General features: G+C 35.5%; 2 protein-coding genes across 6 annotated transcripts; one reads left to right on the forward strand and one right to left on the reverse strand.

The window, feature by feature from the left end:
• Positions 1-4195: 4195 nt before the first annotated feature.
• Positions 4196-10944, reverse strand: LOC133532046 (gastrula zinc finger protein XlCGF42.1-like). 4 transcript variants are annotated; one of them, XM_061870533.1, is made up of 4 exons: positions 10802-10933; positions 8472-8544; positions 7365-7483; positions 4196-5143 (listed from the first exon to the last, which is right to left on the reverse strand). In XM_061870533.1, the coding sequence occupies exons 1-4, from the start codon at positions 10839-10841 to the stop codon at positions 4332-4334; spliced, it is 1044 nt and encodes a 347-aa protein (XP_061726517.1). In that variant the 5' UTR covers positions 10842-10933; the 3' UTR covers positions 4196-4331. The 4 variants fall into 4 exon arrangements, with proteins under 4 accessions (XP_061726517.1, XP_061726518.1, XP_061726519.1 ...); XM_061870534.1 differs by having other exon boundaries at positions 10811-10930; XM_061870535.1 differs by lacking the exon at positions 8472-8544 and having other exon boundaries at positions 10802-10944.
• An 811-nt stretch (positions 10945-11755) lies between these two features.
• LOC133532308 (histidine-rich glycoprotein-like) lies at positions 11756-26125 on the forward strand. Of its 2 annotated transcripts, none has more exons than XM_061870919.1 (4): positions 11756-12316; positions 18691-18778; positions 22360-22392; positions 25997-26125. In XM_061870919.1, exons 1-4 carry the CDS (start codon positions 12176-12178, stop codon positions 26002-26004), a joined length of 270 nt encoding a protein of 89 aa, XP_061726903.1. In that variant the 5' UTR covers positions 11756-12175; the 3' UTR covers positions 26005-26125. The 2 variants fall into 2 exon arrangements, with proteins under 2 accessions (XP_061726903.1, XP_061726902.1); XM_061870918.1 differs by having other exon boundaries at positions 11761-12316; positions 22360-22686.
• The last annotated feature ends 527 nt before the right edge of the window (positions 26126-26652 follow it).

Genomic DNA, 26652 nt, shown 5'->3' on the forward strand with positions numbered 1-26652 from the left:
AACGATATAACTGTTGACTAACAACTTTAAAATATTACTTAATAATAATATTTAAAAAATATAACTTTTTCATAGAAATTTTATTTTATTTTCAATGTGCGCTGACATCAGTGTGCTTGCCGTTGCTTGTCACGCTTTAAACATAACGAAATTCGCACGTGGACATTCTATATAGGCATGGACTTTTTTATTATTGTATTAGTGTACTATCATATAAGTAGGCAAATTTTTAATATTCTTGCTTATATAAAAAATGTAATTACAACGATAATTTGAACATTGAATATTGTAAAACCTAAATGATATACATATATATGTGTGTGTGTTGTATCAGAAGGATAAAGATTGTAAGAAATCATTAAATATTTCCTATTTACTGCCATTTAATTACACTGTTAACCGGATTACATCGGCAACTTAACTGACAGCGGAAGGTTTGCAATATAAATATATTATATACATATATGTATATAAAGTAATGGATCAGTTTAAATGCTGTAAACCTGTCTGTTGTGTTGCACGATGAATCTATTTACCACTCAGTATCAACTCCTATGTTTCCACAATATAACTTGAAAAATGTTTCGGCACTGTTTGTCTTCTCCGTAGTCCATTTATTGTATCTTTTCATGTAATTACTGTTTGTTGCCATAATAAAAAAAATAAAAAAAAAGTAATGTTTGCATGCTGTTTGTGGACAGCTGAATAAGGAGGATAACAACAAATGTGAACATCTATAACGGTACCCTTTTCAAGCAAATAAATAATTTATGAATACATTGCGTCTTAGAATTAACTTCAATGTGTAATAAAAATAAAAACAAGTTTATTTTTCAAAGTTGTTGTACAAATGTTTGTCAGTTTGAGGAGTGCAGCCTACAGTTTAATTTATTACTCCTGTTACAGGGAACACCCGGTATAACTTAGGATCCACATATTGTTACTTACATCTTTTCGATTTAGGTACTTATAACTAAGGTTAGTAGGTTTATAATAAAAATGTAAATTAAATCTAATTAAAGTTTAGATTTGACAACTCTGCGCGGCATCGTGGATGACACGAACTATATTTTACTAAGGGGTCATCCATTAATTAGTTCTCACATTTAGAGGGGGGAGGGGGTTAAGAAAATGTGACATGTTGTGACAAGGGGAGGGGGAAGTCACAAGCTTTGTGACATCAAGTTAACTTCACCTGTAACCGAACATTTTTCCGATTTTTAATTTCGTGGACAGTTAAACAGTAAGTTGTTGTAATTCCTGATCGTTTTGGGACAAAAAAAATATATAAGCAATATTAAAATTATTTTTTATTACAATTTAATACTCAATTGGAATTGCTGATTTCGTTGAAAACAAAATTGCCAAATGTGACCAGGAGTGACATGAAGGGGGAGGGGTCAAAACATAATGAAAATCGTGTGACGTAATTAATGGATGATCCGTAAGAGTGACCAATAAATAAAATACAGAATAAAATATAGAGCTCAACGAGGGGAGGGTTGTTAGGGTCGGCAACGCGCAGGTCTCCTCTGGAGTTGCAGACGTACATAGGCTACGGAGACTGCTTACCATCAGGCGAGCCGTATGCTTGTTTGCCACCGACGTAGTATTCAAAAAAATAGAAACGAACCTTGAGAGCTAAGGTAACATTAACGATATTATCACCTAACCCCTTTATGGATGTTGTATTCATCATCGTCTCCTAGCCGTTTTCGGCCACAGCAACTGCTTTCTACCGCTGAGAGTGTCGCTGGTGCGCTCTCAGGTGACTGACGTAGCCAATCTTAGCAGCGAATGTGCGGCCACACTCGCTGCAGGTCAGCACCCCTCCGACGTAATTATATGTTATGGCCATAGGTGGTCTGGCCTTTGGATGTTGTATTAAGGTGTTGGCAAAAAAAAACTAGGTATCCTAAATTCGCCTATTACGTCCAATGATGGTCCCTACGCCAGTTCATTTTTATAAGCTTTTATTTAACTTGCAATGTAACTATGTAACCTATGTATGTTTGTGCGGTGTATCTTACAAGTTACATTTGACCCACTTCCCGGCTGAGAAGCTGAAAATTTGACCCACTTCCCGGCTGAGAAGCTGAAAATTTGCATACATATGTAAGTCGGGTGACAATGTAATATTATGGTACCATCGAGCTGATCCGATGGTGACAGGAGGTAGCTATAGGAACTCTGTGATAAAACAACGCAATCTAATTGTGTTTGGGGTTTTTAGAATTGTCTCGATGAGTAGTTGCCTGAGGAAAGAAAAGTACAGTCAGCGAAACAAGCTTAGTATCAAAAATGATTTGCCAATAACTCATTCTATACAGCAGCTGCCACTGGAAGAATAGCACATTAATTTATTGAGAAATGTAAGAATTAATAAAAACATGGCAAAAACATTTTTTCAATACATATGGTGCTACTTTTCCGCACTAGTGCGTAAATTAGCACATTATGTAACTATGTCGAAACTTTAAAATACTGAAAAACGTTGTACGATACACGTGCGAATAGGTAATTCGGTCGTGTTTTAATTTATCGCCACTCGTTGCGAATTTGCTATTTTTCGCACTTGTTTCGTAAATAACTATTATTCAATCCATCATCCCGTCCTGGCCGATTTTAGCGTCGGCGAAGTTAGTTTGTGCTGGCTAGTAAGAGCGACGACCGTGAGCTCTCAGATGACTGACGTAGCCTATTTTCGCAGTAAATGTACGACCACACTCGCAGGTCAGCACCCCTCCGACAAAATTGTAGCTTATGACCGCAGGTGATCGGGCCTTTAACTCATCACGCTTCGCGTCGATTCAACTCGCCTCCGCTCTTCAAAGGCTTGCACTTTTGTACTCACTGTATGCCGCTGTATGCCTCCACTTCGGCCGATCTCGTGCCGAAGTCTCCCATCGATGGTTCAATGTCACTTTATTCAGCATATCAAAAGCGACTTGGAGAAACTGTTTTAGGAATTATCATTGGATCAGTCAGGTATAGCATTAATCATTTGACGACCTGTCTGGCCCAGTGGGTAGACCCTGCTTATGAAGCACCCTGCTTATGGATTTGTTTCATCAACTCTACGTTATGGTTTAGTTTTCTGGGGAAACTCTACATATCGACAATCTTTATTTAGGGCACAAAAACGATGCGTAAGGGCTATCTGCGGACTAAACCCTCAGCAAAGTATTATGCCTCTTTTCGAATCGCTAAAGTTACTGACATTCCCATGTCTCTATATTTTCGAATGCTGCGTTTTTGTTAAAAGTAATTTAAACTTTTTTCGTTTAAAGAGCAAAAGCGAACTTGCAGCCTTCGCCCAAGAAAGCCAGCGCTATTAGTGAGTAGGACTACGACAGCCTTGATGCAAAAAAGCGTACTAGTGATGGCACCAAGGATATTTAATAAGTTACCAGATTCATTTATATTTTTAGGTAAACTAAAATTATTCGTTATAACTCAAATAGATCAAAATGAATGACGCACAATTCACTTAATAATAAAAGAGTACAGGTCAACGACCTCGTTGTAAAAAAAAAGATAAACTGTATAAAAAAATTAAATTGTTGAAGACAATTTTTATCTTTGTTATTAATTCCTGAGTGATTGTGGAAAATTCTCCGTTACATTTATGCTTCAAATTTATCCCCTAATTCATAAGCTATCGAATGATTATTTTTTTTTTAAATATGCGATAGGTAAATGTACAGATAATAGTACATTAACCAAGTGCAGTAGTGTTTGGCACCCTAAAACTTTGAAAGGGTGCATTTTTAAAATGGTTGAGAAAAAACATAGGTATGGGGGTGATATTTCGATAAAATTCATCTTACCATACGTGGTTAGCGGCTCCACTATAAGTGGACAAACACATTATATAATCTTTTTACTTATTATTTTGCTTGGGCGACTTTGGGCGCCAACGAAGTTAGGTTTGGCTAAGATGAATATTTTTGCCAACCCATACTTTTAATAAATCGCAACATTGAATAAGCTCCTTCGGTGCGTGAAAGAGACAGCGCTATGCGGCATATGTATAGCGATGTCCCGCTCACACGGAACGACATGTGGATCCACATCCAATGTGAAGACTGCCTTAGTAGAACGCATTATATGAAGTTAGAACGCATTATATTAAGTGTTTTTGTTATGAGTGTTATGACCATACTATATATAATTATATTTACAAATAAAATAATTTTCTTAGTGTTTGCTTTTATTACAACAATATTTCATGATTGAATGTTTCTTAAAGCTACTATACCAAGTAAAAACCATCTGACATACTTCGCAGGTATACAGTTTCCCTCCTGTGTGGGTTTGTTTATGTAATTTCAAATTATTCGATGTCTTGAAGTCTTTTTTACATATTTTACAAGCATAGGGTTTTCCCCGGTATGAACACGCTCGTGTTTCTGTAAATACCTAGATTTCTTAAACTTTTTCTTACATATAGCGCATGTGTAAGGTCTATTTTTATCGTCTAAGTGGACACCTTTATGTCTTTTTAAATTTGTTAGACATGCGAAGGCTTTCTGACATATGTCGCAAGTGTAAGGTTTTTCTCCCGTGTGTATTAGTTCATGTTTTTTCAAATGCACTCGTAGGGTAAACCCTTTTTTACATATAAGACACGTGTGAGGTTTCTTATTCAGATGTACAAGTGTATGTGCTTTTAAATGTGCCAATTGCGTAAATGTATTTTCACACAATGTGCACGAGTAAGGTTTAATCCCCAAATGTATACGTTTATGTATCTTCAAAACGGCTGAGGTTCTAAACGTTTTCTGACAAAATTCACAATTGTAAGCCTTCACGTTCGAATGGACTACACTATGATCTTTCAAAGCACTTGCTCGTATAAACTTCTTCTGACATATTTCGCAGGAGTAGCATTTTTCACCAGTGTGCGTGTATTCATGTAACTTTAAATTAGTTGAACGTGAAAATGATTTCTCACAAATGAGGCACGAGTAGGGTTTTTCCCCTGTGTGTACAAATTCATGATGTTTTAAGTTACATTTTTTATGAAAAACTTTTTTGCATATCACACACGAGTATTTCCCCTTGTTGCTAGGTGTGGTCTTAGTGCTTCCATGGCGCTCGTTCGCGGTGTTTTCGCTGCTGTTTGACCCATGCAATGAAACTGAAACAAAACAATGTTTTAGTTACATATAAAACGAGACAACTATGATATTTTTTACTTAGATATTTTACGGTGTTTGAAACGTTAAATTCGAATAAATGAAAATAAATCAATCGCCACTATCGATGACTTTCACTGAATAAACACCCCAGATCAAAAGTATGGAATCAAGCTTTTCCAAGCAAGTGTGTTTTCAATATTTTTGGTTTGCCTAATGCAAGTTTCTGGTTACCAATATACAATAATAATAATAAAAACATGAGATATTAATAAAACAACATTGTTTCCATACTTTTGTGCTGGTTTGTCAACTGTCAAAACTAAACAAACTTCCGAACCAAACAAATAAACTGGACACAATGGCGGCCCAGATGATGATACCCTCTATACGCCTGTTCAGCTTCCTTGTAAAGCCCGACCAGAAATATATGATCATTGTCAAGGCGCTGTTGTCATGTATAGAGTGACAGTTCAGTTTAGTATGAAAATTTTAGCTCCAATGCAATTCCGCAATATGGCGCGTGATCATATATTACTGGCCAGGCTTTACCTACAGTCAAGCTATTAATATGTATACACGACTTTAAGTCACATACATTAAAGCCCGTCACAAACGGAGAGATAATATGCCAAAACATATCTTATAGCAAATGCCTTACGGTTTATTTTACGTATAGTTTGATAGAGTCCCAACGGGAAGCTATGATATATATCTTGGTATCTAACGATATCTTATAGCAAGGTATTTTAAGATACCTAGCGATATATAGCTCGATATAATATTGCATTGTCACCCGACTTACAGTCAAGTGCAAAAAAAAATATCGAAAGAATCGTCTCATAAATATGGTACTACGCTCTTATTACTATGGGACATATTTTTGAGTAAGATGTGTACACCCATATTTTTACACTTGACTGTACATATGTAAGCAAAATTTCAGCTCAATCGTATACCTAGAAGTGAGTCAAATTTAGCTTCCAAGATACACACACAAACATAAATACATACGTACTAACAGGGCAAGTTAAATACAAGCTTATAATAAAAAGGCAAGCGAGGAATGTATGGAGGTTGTTCTTGAATATAGATATTTACTAAAGATAAGATACGATAAAGATAAAATAAGATAAATATAAAGATAGTTTATTATTTCTTCTTTTCCGCCGAAAATTAATATTTCTTCTTTTCACACTCGACACGGCACAAGATCTACTCGACGTTGCCTTTTAGAAGTACATCCTCATAGGACAATTGCCTTTACCGGTTGTTTCCGTTATCTTGCGACCAAATGCTGGAATGATATACCCCCGCCTTTGAGAGAGCTGAAGTCCAAAAAATCATTTAAACATAGTTTTAAAAAGATCCTCCTCGATAAACAAACCGCTGGTATTCCATACGGCTTTTTGGTCGCAGATTTCAGAATCTAACATGGTGGAGATGGCAGGCAGACACACTGTACACACTGTTCACACCCTTGCTGACTTATTTATTATCACATACGACTTATATATTATAAACATGTAACACACACATACCCTCATTTTATACATCTGCTGTGACCTGGGTTCCGGCAGAAAACCAGTGCTTTACTCGAAAGAGTGAAGAGTATCACTGAGCCGTGACCCTTTTGTCCTGCTGCAACGCACACAGTATGTAGGTAGGTACTTTTATTTTATTTTATTGTTTATTAATTATGCCTATTTTGTTGTCTCAATTTTCTTTTGTGCTATTTTTATTTTGTTCCTGTAATAATTTGTGTTCTTTATGATGATTTAAACTATATATTGTGTGTTTTTGCAGCTGCCAAATAAATGATTTATCTATCTATCATTTATCTATTATTCAAGTAGGCATATTACAATGCGCTTATGAACGTCAAATAAAGCTAAACCGGCTCTAACCCTACACCTCTGACCCGAGAAGATTTGAATCCCCCCTCAATTGGAGGGGGCTATCCCAATACGGACCGGCAAGAAACTCGGCGGGACAATTTTTTTCAAAACATTACATCTTATAATTAACATGCATTAAATAAGAAAATAGAATACAATTTAAATTAAGTACTATAGAAATCATGCAATTACATACAGTAGCTACTTTTCTTTATAGAAAACTAGCCTCTGGTAACAGTCATGTTTATATTTACTAGCCTCTGGTAACAGTCATGTTTATATTTTTTACGCGTTTCGTTGGTCTTTGTTTACAAACATCTCTCACCTGCTGCTGTTTCATCATCATCTTGTCTTAGGCTGCGGTCCTCAGTACCCTTGTTGCCGGTGAATGTGACATCAATACGTTCAAGCCGCACATAGCAGTCCTTCATCTTGATCGGTACACTACATTATATAAAATTGAATTATTTATTTATTCCTTTATTAAATAAAACGATATTAAAACCACAAACATCCTCTAAATCCACCGCGTAGGCTTTTCGTCAAAAGCATAGGTACTAAACAGAATCCGCAACAAACTTCGTCCAACGCAACAAACTTAATTAGAAATATATTTAAACATTTAATTAGGTATATATATTATTGTTGCACATAATATATAGTAATCTAAATTGTATTTTTTTTTCTTATTTAATGCATGTTAATTATAAGATGTAATGTTTTGAAAAGATGTGTCCCGCCGAGTTTCTTGCCGGTCCATATAGGGATACCCTCCTCCAATTAAGGGGGGATTTAAATCTTCTCGGGTCAGAGGTGTAGGGTTAGAGCCGGTGTAGCTTTATTTGACGTTCATAAGCTCATTGTAATATGCCTACTTGAATAATAAACTATCTTTATCGTTAAGGAATCCTGTCACTAAACTATAAATATGTATCATATATGTATCACCTAATCCAGTGGCGGACTTGCTATAAGGCCCAGTAGGCTCGGGCCTAATATCTCAACTTTTTCTTATTAATCGTTGCCATGGTAATACGGTCTCCTGGGTCATTCTCTAAATCCTAATTTTCTGGCTCTAATCAACGATATTATTACTTTGTACAATAGTTAATCTAACAAATTGTGATATTATTGTCGCTTGGGTGAGGGTACAAAATATAATACCAGCAAGAAATTGATTAATACTGCAAAATATGCCAAATAATTTAAGTTATAGCTCATATCATCCACGATGACGCGCAGATTGGAGTTGCAGGTGTCCATAGGCTACGGTGACTGCTTACCGTCAGGCGGGCCGTATGCTTGCTTGCCACCGTCGTGGTATTATTAAAAAAAAAGATTAGTTAAATCTAACCTTTAATAACTTGACATTACGAGTTAAGGCACACGTCGTCGTGAATGACACGTTCTATAACTATAATTTGAATACAACCTTAACTTTATCTGGTCTGTGCGGGAGACAAGCACTCTTGACGGTTCCTGCCTCACTATCGCCAGACTTGGTGCTGAAACCACACTCAGAATAAAATGACACATTAATTACAAAAAAATAAAATATCAGAGTATAAAATCTAAATTTTTCTGTACCCATTACCACTCCAATGCACTCGAATGGTGGGTTTTTGAAAATGACAAACATCTATCAATGTTTTAAACGCGTTGCCAGATTGAAGTGGGAACTGGAACTACCGCCTGGCCATAAAGAACATTGGCCAATTTGGAAGTCCTTAAACAGGCTCAGGTCCCAAGTTGGTCGCTGTAAGCAAAATATAGCCAAATGGGGACTGCTCGATAGCATAGCCCCTCGACTCAATGTAACTGCGACACAGCAACGCAAACCATGGCACATCTACTGGCGTGCCCCGTATGCCCGCATCACTGCTCGGAGCTGGATCTGAGGGACGCGACAGCCAGGGCTGTCAATACCGCTGCCTATTGGGATTCCATCGTATAAAAAAAAGGAACCTCGACACGAAAAGAAGAAGAAGTAAGAATGAGCTAGTCATATAGCACGAAAGACCGATTCGTTGAGTAAACAACTACTCGAGTGGCGACCATGGGGGGAGGAACGTCCTCAAAGTAGCACCCAGATGCGTTGGGACGACGACATCAAAAGGACTGCGGGGAAGAAGTGTCTCCAGGTCGCACAGAACCGTGACGAGTGGCATAAAATGAAGGAGGCCTACACCTGAAGGGTAGAGAAGGGCTAAAGAGAGAGAGAGAGAGATCTAAAGTCTTTACTTTGGACACGTAGCCAGACAGGAGCTGAACAAATTCAAAAAGCGCATTATGGTTGGCATGGTAGATGGAGGACGGGATAGTGGACTTACACCGACCCACTGGGTGGACATTATGAAGAAGGCCTGCCAAGGATCTACACAGGCGCCTATTATTCTTCTTCTTCCTAGTAGTTTCCTCATGACTGAGGGTCGTGACACAGAATAACAATCTCATGTGGTCACAACCCTCAGTCATGACAAAACAAGGAGGAAGAAGAATCTAAAGTCTATAATAATAAATAAATAAAATCATTTATTGCAGACAACATTGATCCATATACATATAACATGTATAAAAAGAATTAAAATTAAATTAAATTGAAAATTATAGAAAAATGTGACAAAATTAAAAAGATTCAAAACTAGACATAAAAATTTACTTGATTAATTTAAAAACTCATTTCATTAATAAATTAAAAACTCAAAAATGAAAATTAAAAATTGATAGAAAAATGTATAAATATAAGTTTATACAGAGTCAAAAATAAATTAAAATGTCAAGCATAAAAGGATTATTTAATTTAAGGAGGTATCGTATTAGTGTTAACCTGTAAAGATAATGGCTTTATTTAATACAAAAAAAACAGCTTCCTTAGTATGTTATTATACTGAACGCGCAAGGCGTTTATTGCCCTCTGAGTATAGTTAACCCACAGGCTGCACAATAATAAACTTGTGGTTACATGTGCCTATTGACCAATTTCTATGAAAATTTGACATTTATAATGACACGGTCAAAATAAAGTTCGTGCAGAGATAGCTTTGATGGACTTTATAAACATGTTAAAGTAGTTTGTGTTTTATATTTATGAAGAAAGGGTAAAGGTACTGAAGCTACCTAAACTGCCAGGAGAGCGAGAGAAGACCCACTGTTGCAACCTGCATGATATTCACAATATAATCAATAAGAGAATTATCAGCCATGAGACCTGAGGTCACAGCCTAAGAATTGAACGCACTCCCACTAATACTAAAGCTGCACATTATTATTGGCCCAACCGTGTCGTGGCGGCTTGGAACTTCGGCTAGTGTTGTGACTGCTCTCTGGGTCAATGTGTTTAAAAACAGATTCGACAAGTGGCTTTTAAACAATAAGTTGGCCTGATGTTACTTAGTGATGTGATAAGACTTTACAAACGAACTATATAATACTGGACATTGTGTGACATGAGTGGTAAATAGCTACTCGCTTATAATTACATAATAATAATAATATTTTAATTTTTCACTGATTTTACATACAAATACGACAATTATAGGACTATTAGGACTCGAACGTTTTAATTAGAAATTAGTGGTAATGTAGTATAATACACAGAATATAATTTTGACAAAATGCAGACAACACTCAACGGGATATTAAGCTCAAATAGATTCAACTTCATTTGATAAGAACACAATTACACATCAGTGACTGGATTATGAACGAAATGGTACCAAAATGCATTTTTTTCGATAAAGATACAAATATTAGAAAGCTTACCATTCTTACCAAGAGAATCCTTAGGAAAATCGTCTTTCATTGACACGTTTTACACCATTTTCTACAATGTTTGTTTTACACTATTTTCTACTGATATATCACTGATTCTAAATACTTCTATCTACATTGTCAACGTCAGTGTTGCCAGGTGCGCGAAAGAGAATTATCGTATTTGATTTGAGTGTCAAATATATCGTACCGTTGAAAAAATGATTGTACCTCTATCAAAAAGACAGTACCGTCAGTACCTCTTTTTGAGGATACATAATGGATATATACAGATGATTACTATAACTAGCTTATATCTACAATAGGCCCTTGAGGCATTGTACCAAGGATGCTGGCGGCATTTCCTCGTTGTATCGCAATACTGATACGTTGTGCGAGGAAGCCGCCAGCTCTTCGGTAACCAGTTACGTCAACCAGACGTTTCGCGATTTCTCCAAAAAACTTGTGCGGGCTAGAACCCCATGGACCTAGACCTAGAGTTTCAACGCCAAATGGTACAAAAAAACACAATTTTCGTTTAAATCGTACAAAAAATAGTTATATGTTTATGTATTTTTATGACAGATCCAAACGGTTTACAGAAAATTTCGACAATTTTGACTTACACCAAATACCCAAAAGGTACTAATTTTAGCCTATTTCTGAGGGAAAGTGTCATATTTTGCTTCAAATACTAGACTTTTTGGGTGGCATCGTCCAAGGGCTGAAATTATCGTACTCTTGAGTACGATAATGCTCTTTGGTACATACATCGTACCGGAGCCCAAATTATCGTATATGTACGATAATTATTGTACTCCTGGCAACACTGAATTCAAATGTCAGTGTCACAGACTCGCACCGCATAGAGCACCATTTTGCTTTTTTTTTACCATGGATTCTGGGATTTAAACCGTGGTAGAGTCAGACCAAGTTATGTTGACAGCGATGTTGATAGCCCAGATGCTGTAGATGCTCAGACGGTTGAAACTTCTATGAAATTATGACGTTTACTTAACACTTACACCGTCTGGGCTATCAAAGTCGCTGCCAACTTAGCTTGGTCTGACTCTAATCATACATGAAATTCGACAAAAAAAGTCTACGTTGCATTTAAAAATATGCAAATCGTCAAGTAGGTTTTGCGGCATAAACGGCCTATCTTTTTTTTAGGTAAGTATGTTACCTTAGAAGTTTTTTTTTCCACAGCTTTAAAGGAATGTTAACCTGAGTATATGGTTTTCATTTCAACTCGATACCTTCACGCTTTCCCGAGATAAAGGGTCCTGACAGACAGGTAGACAGACGGACGACAAAGTGATAAAAAACGAATTCTATTAATTACTCGTATTTGTTCCAGCGTCCAAAGGCCGTGGCGTGAAGAAGATGGGCATGGCGATGATGCCACTGATCTTCCACATCGGGGCTACCAGCACCTGGATGTTGCTAACAACCGTACTGACCGCCAAGTCATTGGCGGTGGGGCTCATGCTGCTGGTGTTCAAGATTGCCGTCAGTTCTGCTAAGGTAAGATGATATATAAATAATAATTCAGGCTATATACGTCCCACTGCTGGGCACAGGGCTATAACCGCAAAAATCGAAGTTCGTCAATTGCGGGCATTTTTCTCTGTCACTCTAATTACGTGTAAGTGAGAGTAAAAGAGAAAGATCCCCGCAATTTGCGAATTTCGGTTTTCGCGGTAGGCCCTTAGGCCTCCTCTCGTGCGCGAGAGGGCTTGGACTATAGTCCCCACGCTAACCCAATGCGGATAAGGGAGTTCACACACACTTTTGAATTTCTTAGCAGATGTATGTTTCCTCACGATGTATTCCTTCACCGAAAAGCTAGTGGTAAATATCAAATGATATTTCGTAGAATAAAAAATATACAACAGGGGAATAAATAAATGAAGCTGTCACAAGGACAAACAATTATAGCGCTTTCTCTGTTACTCCTACTGAAAGTTCCATAAGAGCATCTCGTTCGGTCATCTGCCGGCTCTATCGTTTCAATACCTAAATACAATATATAAAGGTTAGCTGGAAGCGATCCCTTTTAGGGATAAGTTCGCCTTTGTGTTTTCTGTTTTGTTTTGTCCGTTTTATGTTAACCTTTATGTGCAATAAAGTGACATACATACATACATACATACATATATACATACATACATACATACATACATATACATATACATACATACATACAGACATACATACATATCTTAAAACTTGTCCCGGATAATTATGTCATATTCCGTGGAGTTACGAGATTACGTTATACGTTTTCATAACTCAGAGAAGACTTTTTATGATCGGAAAATTGCGCTAATAGTGATCTGTACCCCTAGTGTACATTTATTCTATAGCGAAACGTGACGTACGCGTTTGCGTTTAGTCTCATTTAGTATGGGATTTAGAAACAGCGCGCCAAGCGGAAGGTTTTGGAACCTCAAAATCCCATACAAAATGAGACTTAACGCAAACGCGTACGTCACGTTACGCCATCGAATAAATTTACACTAGGGGCTCAGAATAGAGAACTCTATCTATCTACAACATTCTATCGAAACTAAACCACAAAATTTTTATAAAAGTTGACCCAATAATCGAAACTATATACCCAAAATACGAAACTATATACTCGTACTATATATCCAAAAACCTATTAGGATTATTAACGTACTAATTAGTCAAAAACCATGCTACTTATACAGATAACTGGTATTTTGATGGCTCAATTTTTTTTGTTGTTATGCTGTACTGCGGTCGACGGTGTAATGCGAGCCTATTTTTTATTTTAATTGAGCGAGAAAATGAAAGTCCACATATCCGTTTTTGGTTTCTACTTTTTCTTCAAGGTGATCTACATTTTGTGAAACTAGCCAGATACATAACTAGTGAGGTACTTTAACGTTTCGTCCCAAATATAGCCGGTTAAACGACTTAGTCAGTAGAAATAAGTGCCAAATTCAAATTTTCTATGGGGCGCGCTTACATTGTTTAAATTTGCCGCTTTTTTCTACTGACGGAATTTGCTTGCAGACTAAGGGCCGATTTAGACGGCACGCGAACTCGCATGCGATTTTAGTTACATTGCGGACTATTGAGGTTACAACTAATTCAGCGACCGATCAAATACCGCAATGTAATGAAACTCGCATGCGAGTTCTCGCACCGTGTAAATGAGCCATTAGACAGCGCGCGAACTCGTATGCGATTTTAGTTACATTGAGGACTATTGGTTACATCGAATTCAGCCGACTGATCAAACACCGCAATGGAAAGAAACTCGTATGCAAGTTCTCGCACCGTCTAAATGAGCCTTATGGAAGTTTTTGAATATTTTGGCAATTTGGAGACTTCAGATTGCTTCAGATGTACAAGATGTAAGGCTTCACAACAAATGGCAGGCGATATTGGATAATTGCTTGCTGAGTAGGAGCAACGAACTCGATTGATTGATCGAATGTCGTTATGGTAATTATATTGTATTACAATGGTACGTATATTGCAAAAAAGCTTTGAACTAAATGATTACCTTTAATGATGGCAGCTACCTCGCTCAACTAATAAGCATAGCGATCCAGCGAGGAAATGCTGCCAGCATCCTCGGCACCATGCCACGGGGGCCCATTTTAGATTTAGATTTTTAGTTTTATAGTAGTTTTAGTTTAGTTGATTGTAGTTTATTTGTATAATTTGAATTATTGTAATTGTATTTTTTTAATAATCTGTAATAAAAGCATAATTAGATTGACAGAGACAGATGCCCGCATTTTGCGAACTTCGGTGCCCGCGGTAGGCCCTCTGATGTCTATTATTTGTGAACGCATTTACTCCATACATCCTCTTTTTTGCTACCTCCGGCATCCTCAAGATAATGTGAATTTCAATTAAGCGCAATATACTTATGGAGTGTGGAATTAAGAGGAGTGGCATCTCTCATGGTAGAGCTGTTGCAAAAGTGTCCAGCCTTCAGCTATAAATAATAGTTCCAAATCTCTCCAGAGTAGCGCTAGTGTAGCTAAGAACCTAGGCGTTATTGACGGAGTGACTTGCGCTGTCTATGATTTGATTTTTTTGTTCAAGTACTCTAGGTATTGTAGCGCCACCTATTTAAAGTTTTTTGATGACACTTTTTGGTATATGGAGATTTCGTTCCTTATCTCCACCTTCCGTAAATATACTATTCTTATGCTTGTAACTGCTATTTTCACAGATTTACACCGTGAAATTGATTTTTGAAATTATTTTTAGTCAAACTAGGAAGGAGTATCTGATCTTTTTACATAAATTGTTCGATCGAATATATTAATTTATTCAAGACAATTAATTAGACTTAACTGTAAATACTTTCAAATCTCAGTCAGTTACAAACATCATCAATCATCATAAATTATAGTACATTGTAATAGTTAATTATAATTAAACAAGAATTAACACGAGATTGTAATTTATGTACCGCCCATGTCACACAAAATGTATTTCATTACATTTGTAAGGAAAATACTAAATTTTAAGCTAAATAATTCTTAAATAAAGTGAGATTTCAAACATTCATCCACCATAATATTTGTCCTTGTTGACAAGTTAGGCATCGAAGGCACAGCTCCAGCCGGCATTCAGCCACAATTGAAAATTGTGTAATCTATAATTTCTTGCGTAGAAATTGAGTAGATGATATAAAAAACCATTATGCCCATGGGCATAGTGAAACTAAAAAAAAAATATTACGCCCACGGGCATAATATAGGCAATATAGCTCAGTAGAATAAGTGTGATGAAAAGATAATTATTGATGCGATATTAAGGTTTTGTTTTTTTTTTTTGTTCGTTATGCCACTATAATTTTCGTCAAATTAATATTATTAAAAAATTAATATTAGTCATAAGTGGAAACTGTTTTGGGTGTGTATTATCTAAATATATATATTTTGCCTGTTTGTTTCCCAAGTTCAAATAAAATAAATAAATAAATAGGACATTATTACACAAATTGACTAAGTCCCACAGTAAGCTCAATAAGGCTTGTGTTCAGGGTACTTAGACAACAATATATATAATATATAAATATTTATAAATACTTAAATACATAGAAAACATCCATGACTCAGGAACAAATATCCATGCTCATCACACGAATAAATGCCCTTACCAGGATTTGAACCCGGGACCATCAACTTCGTAGGCAGGGTCACTACCCACTAGGCCAAACCGGTCGTCAATTTAAATAAATAAAATAAATTAGATCTAAATACAAACATCAAGGACGCGGCCACGCTAACAAGACTGGCCAAGCATAGAAAAGACTTTGCAAAGGTGGCCGCCGACGCCCGCTAGGGCATGGCAGCAGAAGAAGATCTAAATAAGACTATAATAATAATAATAATAATTCAGCCTATATACGTCCCACTGCTGGGCACAGGCCTCCTCTCATGTGCGAGAGGGCTCGGGCTATAGTCCCCACGCTAGCCCAATGCGGATTGGGGACTTCACATACACCTTTGAATTTCTTCTCAGATGTATGCAGGTTTCCTCACGATGTTTTCCTTCACCGAAAAGCTAGTGGTAAATATCAAATGATATTTCGTACATAAGTTCCGAAAAACTCATTGGTACGAGCCAGGATTTGAACCCGCGACCTCCGGATTGAAAGTCGGACGTCATATCCACTCGGCCACCACCGCTTTTTAAATTTAAATAAGACTGCACTAAAAACTAAGTAAAAATCATTGCCTGCCTTATTAATAGGGTTGTTTCCAATTTTTTGAAACGCTTGTATTACGTTCTATATTAACTAAAAGGTGCCCTAAAATTCAACTTTTATACTAAAAACGGCTTGAAATATGTTAAATTAACAAAATATATTTTGACAGATGCTTTCGCGCCCAAAACGCTCTTTGAAAATTGAGTGACGTCACAGTTTACGGTTTGACACATAACTACACACACACGTAGAAGATACGAACTGTCAACTGACATTTGTCATTTGTTGTTTATCGCGTAACTGTCAACAGTGTCAATCCGAGAGTTGTGACGTCATCAGAATCTTCAATGACGTTTCGAGTTTGATCACGTGACGTGTGCCAAAAGATATTTTAAATTCAATATTTACAAAAATATGGTCATTACAGGTCCCCTAAAAGTACTTTAACATGTTCTTATAATCCAAAAGAATTTATTGGGATACAATTCTGCCCTAAGATTTGTAGACGGAAACAACCCTATTTGATATATGTTCCTAGTAAAGATAGGCGTATTGGGTACAAATACAACGTAAACCGTACCGTAAACGCCATCAAACATTTAATTACTTTAGATTTCAATCACAATTTAATTTATAATTGCCTATGCTTGTTCTGTCCTACTAATAAAAGTGAAACAGCAGTGAATACGGACGATTTCAAATATTAAAAGCAAAACTAGTTTAGACAAAATAGTGGCATGAGGTGCGATCCAACTACTTATCAAACCATTAGGCGTTATCTTGACATGTAGTCATTTTAGATCGCTTATATTGTGTTTGAAATTTAGACAGGCTTTTTGACCTATTTAAAAAGGGCTTTTTAATCAAACAAAGTTAACTAAATAGGTAGTTAATCGTATTATTATTATTATTATCCTTTATTCGTTTTAAATCTTTTGACGACCAGTTTGGCCTAGTAGGTAGTGACCCTGCCTACGAAGCCGATGGTCCTGGGTTCATATCCTAGTAAGGGCATTTATTCGTGTGATGAGCATGGATATTTGTTCCTGAGTCATGGGTGTTTTCTATGTATTTAAGTATTTATAAATATTTATATATTATATATATCGTTGTCTAAGTACCCTCAACACAAGCCTTATTGAGCTTACTGTGGGACTTAGTCAATTTGTGTACTACTTAATGTCCTATATTTATTTATTTTTATTTTTATTTATTTTATTTATTTTTAAATCTTATATTATATTATCTCTTTATTTATATTGTGTCTTAGATTAGGCATTTTATAATATGAATATAAAAAGTAAAATACAACAAATCATACAAAAATAATACAAAATACATATAAACACATTATAAAAAACCTAACCTAGGGTGCCGCCAGCAGCAGGGCAGGGCCCAAGCTGCCGGTGGTCAGGGCCGCAGAGAGAGGAACCGGCGGACTATCCGCGCCGTGTCCAAGATCACCTCCTTCTGCATTATATTATTATTATGAGCCCATATTTCCCACTGCTGGGCAAAGGCGGGAGGCCTCTTATCCTTCCACTTGTCACGTGTGTGTCAATAGGTAGTTAGACCAAGATAACTCTGCAACGATTTTGACAGCACAGACTGAGCAAGTGTTATTTATACGTCGTAATTTCATAGAAGTTTGACGTTTAACATAACACTTGCACAGGCTGGGCTATCAAAATCGCTGCAGACTTATCCTGCTCTAGCTCTAATTCACTTGTAATACAAATGAGAATTGCCATGTTGAAATCTTAAGTAAGTAAGTAAACACTTTATTGTACGAAAAAAAAAAAATTGATTACATCAGATAGAAACAATTGGGTAGAACAAAGGTCAACTTATCCCTAAGAGGGATCTCTTCCAGTTAACCTATTCCTAAAAGAGTAATTAAAAACTATAGCTAAAGTAATCATATATTATTACATACTATTAACTACATATAAATAAATCTTTATAGACACATATGAATAAAGATAAATAAATATTAGGACCGCACACATCTCCCTACCTGTCAGTAGGTTTTTCGTCCGAGAGCCATAGTTTTTTTAGTTTATAATTAATCGTAATAGTAAACCACCTTGGACCGTGAATCCTATATAGTTAAATAAAAGATGTATGAGTTGTACACCGTTTGATCGTAATAAACTTTACCTTATCTTACCTCCGTTGTGTTTTATTGCAGTTGGCGGCATTCTTCACTCATCTGAAGCACAGCAAGCATGGCCATCACGACTGGACCCCCTCTTGGGTCCCTCAATACGAGCACCATGGTACGTTACGTACCTTACGTATGTACTAACACAGTGGTTCTTAACATTGTCAGTTCTGCCACCCCTATGACTAACTAGGGAACCCGATTTTACCCCTCCCAATCATTATCAATATTCTTTCTTACAGGTATAATTTTTGTTATATTGAATTGAGCTTATTACCCCCGTAAAATACCAGTTTTACCCCTACTGGGGTAATTACCCCCAGGTTAGGAACCGCTGCAAACAACACATAACAGACCAATGCAAATCTTATCTGGTTGTAATGAGACTTATGGCCAGTTGTGCCCATAAATAAATAAATATTATAGGACATTATTACAAAAATTGACTAAGTCCCACAGTAAGCTCAATAAGGCTTGTGTTGAGGGTACTTAGACAACGATATATATAATATATAAATATTTATAAATATTTAAATACATAGAAAACACCCATGACTCAGGAACAAATATCCATGCTCATCACACGAATAAATGCCCTTACCAGGATTTGAACCCGGGACCATCGGCTTCGTAGGCGGGGTCACTACCCACTAGGCCAAACTGGTCGTCCATAACCCATGCATATTGCAAATGCAGTACCTGCATGAAAAAAATCGTTTAAATAAAGACCTTAGTAAAGGAGAACAAGATATATTGCATGAGTTTTCAAATGTGATTACTGCATTTGCGATTTACCTGTGTCATCGAGGTAGTCAGATCAAGTAAGTAAGTAAGTAAATATTCTTTATTGCACCACAAAGAAGACAAATTAAAAAAAAAAACAGATTTACAATGTAAAGAAAGGTAGCAACAGGCGGTCGTATCGCTGTAAGCGATCTCTTCCAGACAACCAATCAAGTTAAGTTCAAGTGATCAAGTTAAGTTGGCAGCGATGTTGATAGCATAGACTGTGCAAGTGTTATTTTAAACGTCAAACTTCAATAAATCAGTTTTTTTTGCATTAAAAAGGGTTGGTTTACAGGTGTTATAACAATATTCTCATGTACATTGCTTAATCAGCCATAATCTATAGCATGAAAAATATTCACAATTATTTACATTATGTACAAATAATGAATTGAATCTTAACTAAAAAAATTAACTATATTATATACCTAAATAATAAATGGGCTACTTATGTCTTACATTACATAATAATAATTATGTTATGAATTAATTGTTTAAAAATGCATTGAATGTATAAAATCTATGCTATAAAAGCCACTCGCATATATTTTATTACAATAAAATAATCAATAAAATTATGACGTTTATTTAACGCGTTCAAAATCTATGCTATCGAAATCGCTGCAACGTTTGCAAAAAGCTTGGTTTGACTCTATCGTACATGACAATCGTACAGTCAATGTGTTAAGTATCGAACGTGACAAAAATATGTCTACATATTTTTGGCACTTTGTTCGTATCGATATTTAATACTTTGACGGTACATCGGCAAACTCTAAACGAACAGATGCTATGAAAAATCATGTGACTATTTCCATACATTTAAGTTTCGATTAGCGTTTTCTATCAACGGTTGTCATCTTGGCTAGGTTCCCGGGGGTCTAGTCAAGTGACGCGTCTACGCCTCTAAGATTATTGCGAATATCTACCGCTTGACTAATCTAGTTACCGGTGAAAGAGTATGAGGATTTAAATCCATAGCCATAGGCTACGGTGACTGCTTACCATCAGGCGGGCCGTATGCTTGTTTGCCACCGTCGTGGTATAAAAAAAAAATCCAGCTAATATTGTACATAGGCTTTCCTATCACGTCCAACAAGCACTTTTAAATCGTCAAATTTTACAAATATCGTTTATTGATGCAGTTATTATTGTTCTAAAAAACAATTGAATTATTATAGAGATATCAAACTTAATAATAAGAATATCACAAAATGATCGTCAAACACCAACAAGTTACATACTTTTACTTATCACCTATTTATCTAAAAATTTATACTGAGGCTATGTCTGAGGCGGGACCATTTTGTGGTAAACTATTTATTTATTCTATTTTTTTTCGTTCTGCGATACTTTTGTATGTTACAGTTCATCACGAATAAATGCGATGAATTCAGATTTAAATATTAAACAATATTTTCACGTCTTGCTAAGAAAATTTGATTTATATATTTCAAAAGTTGTATTGACAGCTCATTCTGCTCATAAGTGAGAGTCTGAACTGAAGGTAACATAGACCCACGAAATTAAGCTTTAGATAAAAGGCTTGACGATTTCCTTCCCAATACAGACCCCTGTTTCAAGGGCAGTTGAATAAAGTTACTTAGGTAAGATTTTTTTCAACATAAATAAGATTTTGTTAGAACAAAGGGTGTCCATATTATTATATTATAACATAAGGCTAATCTTTATACACAATAAAGAAAGTAGTCGTTTCTACTATAAAATAAAACTAATCACCAAAAATACTTAATTAAAAAATACAATGTCATTTACTTATTCCTGAATTTGGACAGCCTTCTTAAACCGAGCAGGCCAGACTAAAAGGCCAGTCCAGACGGGAGAATCAAATGAACCGATTTGATCTGCAGAAAAGAAAATGGCGTCAATCTCCAATTTTAGATTTGTGGTCATATTTGAGCGCTCTAAATTTAAAAAATGACTCTAAAGGCGAATACTAGTGTCACAAATTGGTGATCTTGCGTCTCTGCACCTCCATTTTATCGGTAATATCGTTCATAATCGGTGGTCGAAATCGGCGAGCCCAATTGGCGTTTCCGTCCGCATCAGCTGATTTGATCAGACAATTTATTTATTTATTTCAACTTAATTGCACAAAATAACAAAAAAGCGGCCAAGTGCGTGTCGGACTCGCCCATGAAGCGTTCCGTACCATTTATGACGTATTAAACAAAAACTACTTACTAGATTTCGTTCAAACTATTTTTCGGTGGAAGTTTGCATGGTAATGGACATCATATATATTTTTAGTTTTATCATTCTCTTATTTTAGAAGTCACAGGGGGGGGGGGGGGGGGACACATTTTACCACTTTGGAAGTGTCACTCGCGCAAACTGTTCAGTTAAAAAAAAATATGTTAGAAATCTCAATATCATTTTTGAAGACCTATCCATAGACTATAGCCCACACGTATGGGGTATCCATACCCCACACGTATGGGGTATCCATACCCCACACGTATGGGTTTGATGAAAAAAAAATTTGAGTTTCTGTTCTCAGTATTGGGAACCCCCAAATTTGTTTTTTTTTATTTATTTTTGTGTGAAAATCTTAATGCGGTTCGCAAAATACATCGACTTACTAAGTTTTAACAGTATAATTCTTATAGTTTTGGAAAAAAGTGGCTGTGACATACGGACGGACAGACAGACAGACATGACGAATCCATAAGGGTTCCTTTTTTTGCCATTTGGCTACGGAACCCTAAAAAAGAACACAAAATGCGAACTTAACGCCTTCAGGCATTCTCTACCAGTCAACCATTGGGCTAAACAGCGACAGTTAGTTTGGTGCAGGAATGCAAAAAGTGTGTATGAGAATAGACCATTTAATCAGATTAGCGAAAAATTGTTCCCGTCTGGCTTTAAATCCAATCTTTCTGTTCACAGATAATCATATAGAGCACCACCCCGACCACCATGGTACGATATCCCACCATATACCAGAATGGACACCCAACGACATACCACACTACTTTCGCGAATACAAAAACATCGATCACGGTATCACAAATGAGATTCACGATTTCAAAAACAATGAGTTTCATGATTTCAAAAACAATGAGTTTCACAATTTTAACACACACGACATTAATGACTACAAAACGATACCCACACGTGGCATCCACGGTTTCGACGATGTCCATGGTGATTTTAATCATTTCGAAGGTGCTAAGAAAAAAATTGACAGTGAAGTAGGGTAGTTTTTTCTTTTTGGTACGTATGAAAGTATTTTGCACCTAGATAACTATATGTTTGCAAATTTATCTCACTTTATTTGGTTGTTTGTGGTTAATTTATGAACAAAACTTCTTATATAACACACAAGCTAAAAGTAGTAAAGCAGCACTTCATTCATTCTTTTAAAATTATGACTTCAATCCAATGGGACCATTTCGCCGGTGTCAAGGTATCAGGGGGCCTACCGCGAAAATCGAAATTCGCGAATTGCGGGAATCTTTCTCTTTTACTCTCACTAAGACGTAATTAGAGTGACAGAGAAAAATGCCCGCAATAGGGTTGTTTCCAATTTTTTGAAACGCTTGTATTACGTTCTACATTAACTAAAAGTTGCTCTAAAATTAAACTTTTATACTAAAAACGGCTTTAAATATGTTAAATTAACAAAATATATTTTTACAGATGCTTTCGCGCCCAAAACGCTCTTTGAAAATTGTGTGACGTCACAGTTTACGGTTTGACACATAACTACATACATAAGTAGAAGATACGAACTGTCAACTGACATTTGTCATTTGTTGTTTATCGCCTAACTGTCAACAGTGTCAATCCGAGAGTTGTGACGTCATCAGAATCTTCAATGACGTTTCGAGTTTGGTCACGTGACGTGTGCCAAAAGATATTTTAAATTCAATATTTACAAAAATATGGTCATTACAGGTCCCCTAAAAGTAGTTTAACATGTTCTTATAATCCAAAATAATTTATTGGGATACAATTCTGCTCTAAGATTTGTAGATGGAAACAACCCTATTGACGAACTTCGATTACCGCGGTTATAGCCCAGGAGCTTTAAATACGTTCGACGACCGGTTTGGCCTAGTGGGTAGTGACCCTGCCTACGAAGCTGATGGTTCCGGGTTCAAATCCTGGGAAGGGCATTTATTCGTGTGATGAGCATGGATATTTGTTCCTGAGTCATGGGTGTTTTCTATGTATTTATAAATATTTATATATTTTATAAATCGTTGTCTAAGTACCCTCAACACAAGTCTTATTGAGCTTACTGTGGGACTTAGTCAATTTGTGTAATAAAATACGACTAAAATTGTACGGTTAGTACAAGACAGTGTACTGTGATTTTATTAGCTCTCGTAAAGCGATAGCTGGACTTTACAAGCACGTGGACTGCCAGTCATTGACTCCAAAACGGTGGTTAAACGCGTTTTAAGATTAATTATCTAGGTATTCACGGTACACTACCACATTAGTTTACTGTATAATAAGCTGTAGATATTACACTTAAACAATATTAATGAGCAAAAAACAAAGGAATTAATTAAGATGGCGCTCTAACCGGAAATCAGCAACACCTCCTAAAACTATCTTCCTATTAATACTTTTTTTAACGGTCAAAATAGGAGATAGCTTGATGATTTTATATTATAAAAAAATATTTATATAAATATGAAGTGACTTATGTTTTTATCTTCACGCTATCGATTGATCGTATAGTTTTTTTTTAATATTATTGAAACTGTAAAAAATGTTAAATATTATAAATATAAATGGTTTTGAACCCACGCACACGCTGTCTTGTACACTGCACCTTATATACATAAAACGGTATTCAAAAATATGTAGAATAATGTGACATTTGCAAACGTTTACTTATTAATTAGAATAAGTTTTAACTCTATAGTAATTTTTCAAACTCGATGGCTACAATTTGTAACCAAACAACGCCAAATCTCGCAAAAGTACCAATTACATTCACACTTTATCAGGCCTGACATCAGACCGAATTTCAGGCCCGAGACAGTATATTTTTCCGTTACAGCAAATATCAGCACATCGTCTACAATATTTGAAATATAAAAGATGGTTCATATGCAACAATATCAAACATTGAACATTTTTGGCAATTAGAGACAAAGTATTCTTCACCTCAGCAGCTCGAATAAGGGTAATTTTCTGCTTTAAAACAGAGAGCAAAATCACATTTTGCTCACTGAGTGAGACAAACGGACATTCAGGTGACCTTTATATTCGAATGTCATTTCTACGTGCGGGGTGCATACTAGTTAGAAATATTTGCATTCTATTATCTCTGTCCCTTTCACATCACTAGCAAAAAAAGTTAAAACATAATTCAACGGTATATTGACGTTTACAAATTTTACAATAGACCCCCAAAATAAGTCAGACCGTAATGTTCCAAATCACCCTACGAGTATCATCAGTAATAAACATTTAACGAAAAAAATGTTTAACTTTTGATAAAAACGCCATATTTTAAGTATTTTACAACAATGTACAATCAAAACAATGAACTGAAAGAAATACAAAGATTGTTACGCAAAATAAATAATTCTAAATTTAACGATCAATATTACATATAAAACTATCAACTTTGACAAAAGTAGTATCCGCAATTCGAACCGTATCTTACAATTTTTTTTACAAAATTTATTATAGAATCTTTCGCTTGCACGGGACTCAAAATAAGCATTCGAAGAAATATCAAACATTGCTCTCTTGTTGTACAAATAACTATTTTACATTTCAAATATTGTTAACGATGTGCCAATATTCCGTGAAACGAAAACGGGACTAATTTCGGGCCCGAAATCGGGAAATGTGAGTGTAATTAGCGCTTGTGAAAATCTCTATTTTTTTTTTTTTTACTATTTTTCATTTTACTCTACATTATTTTGAATACCATTTTAAATACTACACCATCCACTTGGCGCAATATATTTACACATAATAATGCACTTTTACACGCTTTTTTCGATATTTATATCCACTGCAGACTTATAGCTGTGGCCACTTTGGTCTCGTAATAAAGATAATTATTATTGTTTATTTAATAAATTATTATTATTTTCATTCTTAATCAATTTCCCTTTACAGTCTAATATTACTGTAATTATCTGTTTTTTTAACTAGTTATTATTTTAGATATAAACTAAAATATATCTAGAATAATAACTTAGTTAAAAAAATACTCAAATTGAATAAAATATAAGTTATGCTGCGAATTATACTAATAAAAAAATATATTTAACCTCCAGCGGCCCACCGTACAAGAAAAATGGGCAGTCAAACTTAAATCAAGGTAAAATAGAAAATTAAAGAGAATTGATTTTGTTTTCTTTTAAAATCGAACGAATGAAAACAGAAAGCATCTCTGATCTATTTCATAACTATTTAAAAATTAGAGGTAATTTGTACTAGTATTAAGACCGCGGACCCTGGAGGGTAATATAAAAAAGTAAAAAATCTTTTTTTGTAGTTTTTTTTTACTAACTGTACTACTAACTACTTTATTTTATTGTTTCAGGATATTAAGACATCGCCGAGATCGATACTCTCCAATGAACAATTCATCAATTAATTAATATATCAATGAAGCTCAGGATCAAACAAATTATATTAATTTCTTCGTGATAAAAAATAACGACTAAAATAATGTGTTTTTTTTTCTATTACGCTCAATTATATAAACAGATTTTCACTTAGTACAGTCAGCATCAAAAGTAGCGGATCAAATAACGCTTCATAAGTATCTACCATTCTGTAACAGCTTCACAAAAAGTCATATCTTCAATATAGAACAACTAAGACTGTAAAAGATATATTTTTGAATGCGAATTTTAGGAAATTATCAACATTTGGAAAAGTTATACGGAATATCAGATCCTTTTGGCGCGTTGTTTCATCCGCTACTTTTGATGCTGACTGTACATGAGTAATATAGGTAATATGAGTTTTGAGTATGATCCGATTTGATAAGATAAAGAAAGTCTAATCAGCGCGCTGTGGGCTGAAATACGACTCTCATTGACATAGAAACCAAAGTTGTTATTTTTATTTTATTGAATAGGTTTTGCCCACCATTGTTATAGTAACTTTTGAATTTGAGACAGTTTGGCATAAAGAGTTATGTTTTTTCTTCAAAAAATGTATGGAGCAGGAACAAAAAATCAATATAATTCA

Source organism: Cydia pomonella, chromosome 26, assembly GCF_033807575.1.
Source record: "Cydia pomonella isolate Wapato2018A chromosome 26, ilCydPomo1, whole genome shotgun sequence".
NCBI lineage: Eukaryota > Metazoa > Arthropoda > Insecta > Lepidoptera > Tortricidae > Cydia > Cydia pomonella.

Excerpts from the sequence above, each read along its gene's own strand:
- LOC133532046 (XM_061870533.1), bottom strand. The coding sequence starts at position 10,841 with ATGAAAGACGATTTTCCTAAGGATTCTCTTGGTAAGAATG. Across the intron at positions 8,545-10,801 it reads GGATTCTCTTGGTAAGAATG|CACCAAGTCTGGCGATAGTG; the intron begins GTAAGCTTTCTA and ends GTGTGGTTTCAG. Across the intron at positions 7,484-8,471 it reads ACAGACCAGATAAAGTTAAG|TGTACCGATCAAGATGAAGG; the intron begins GTTGTATTCAAA and ends TATATAATGTAG.
- LOC133532308 (XM_061870918.1), top strand. The coding sequence starts at position 12,176 with ATGGGCATGGCGATGATGCCACTGATCTTCCACATCGGGGCTACCAGC. Across the intron at positions 12,317-18,690 it reads TTGCCGTCAGTTCTGCTAAG|TTGGCGGCATTCTTCACTCA; the intron begins GTAAGATGATAT and ends GTTTTATTGCAG. Across the intron at positions 18,779-22,359 it reads CCCTCAATACGAGCACCATG|ATAATCATATAGAGCACCAC; the intron begins GTACGTTACGTA and ends TTCTGTTCACAG.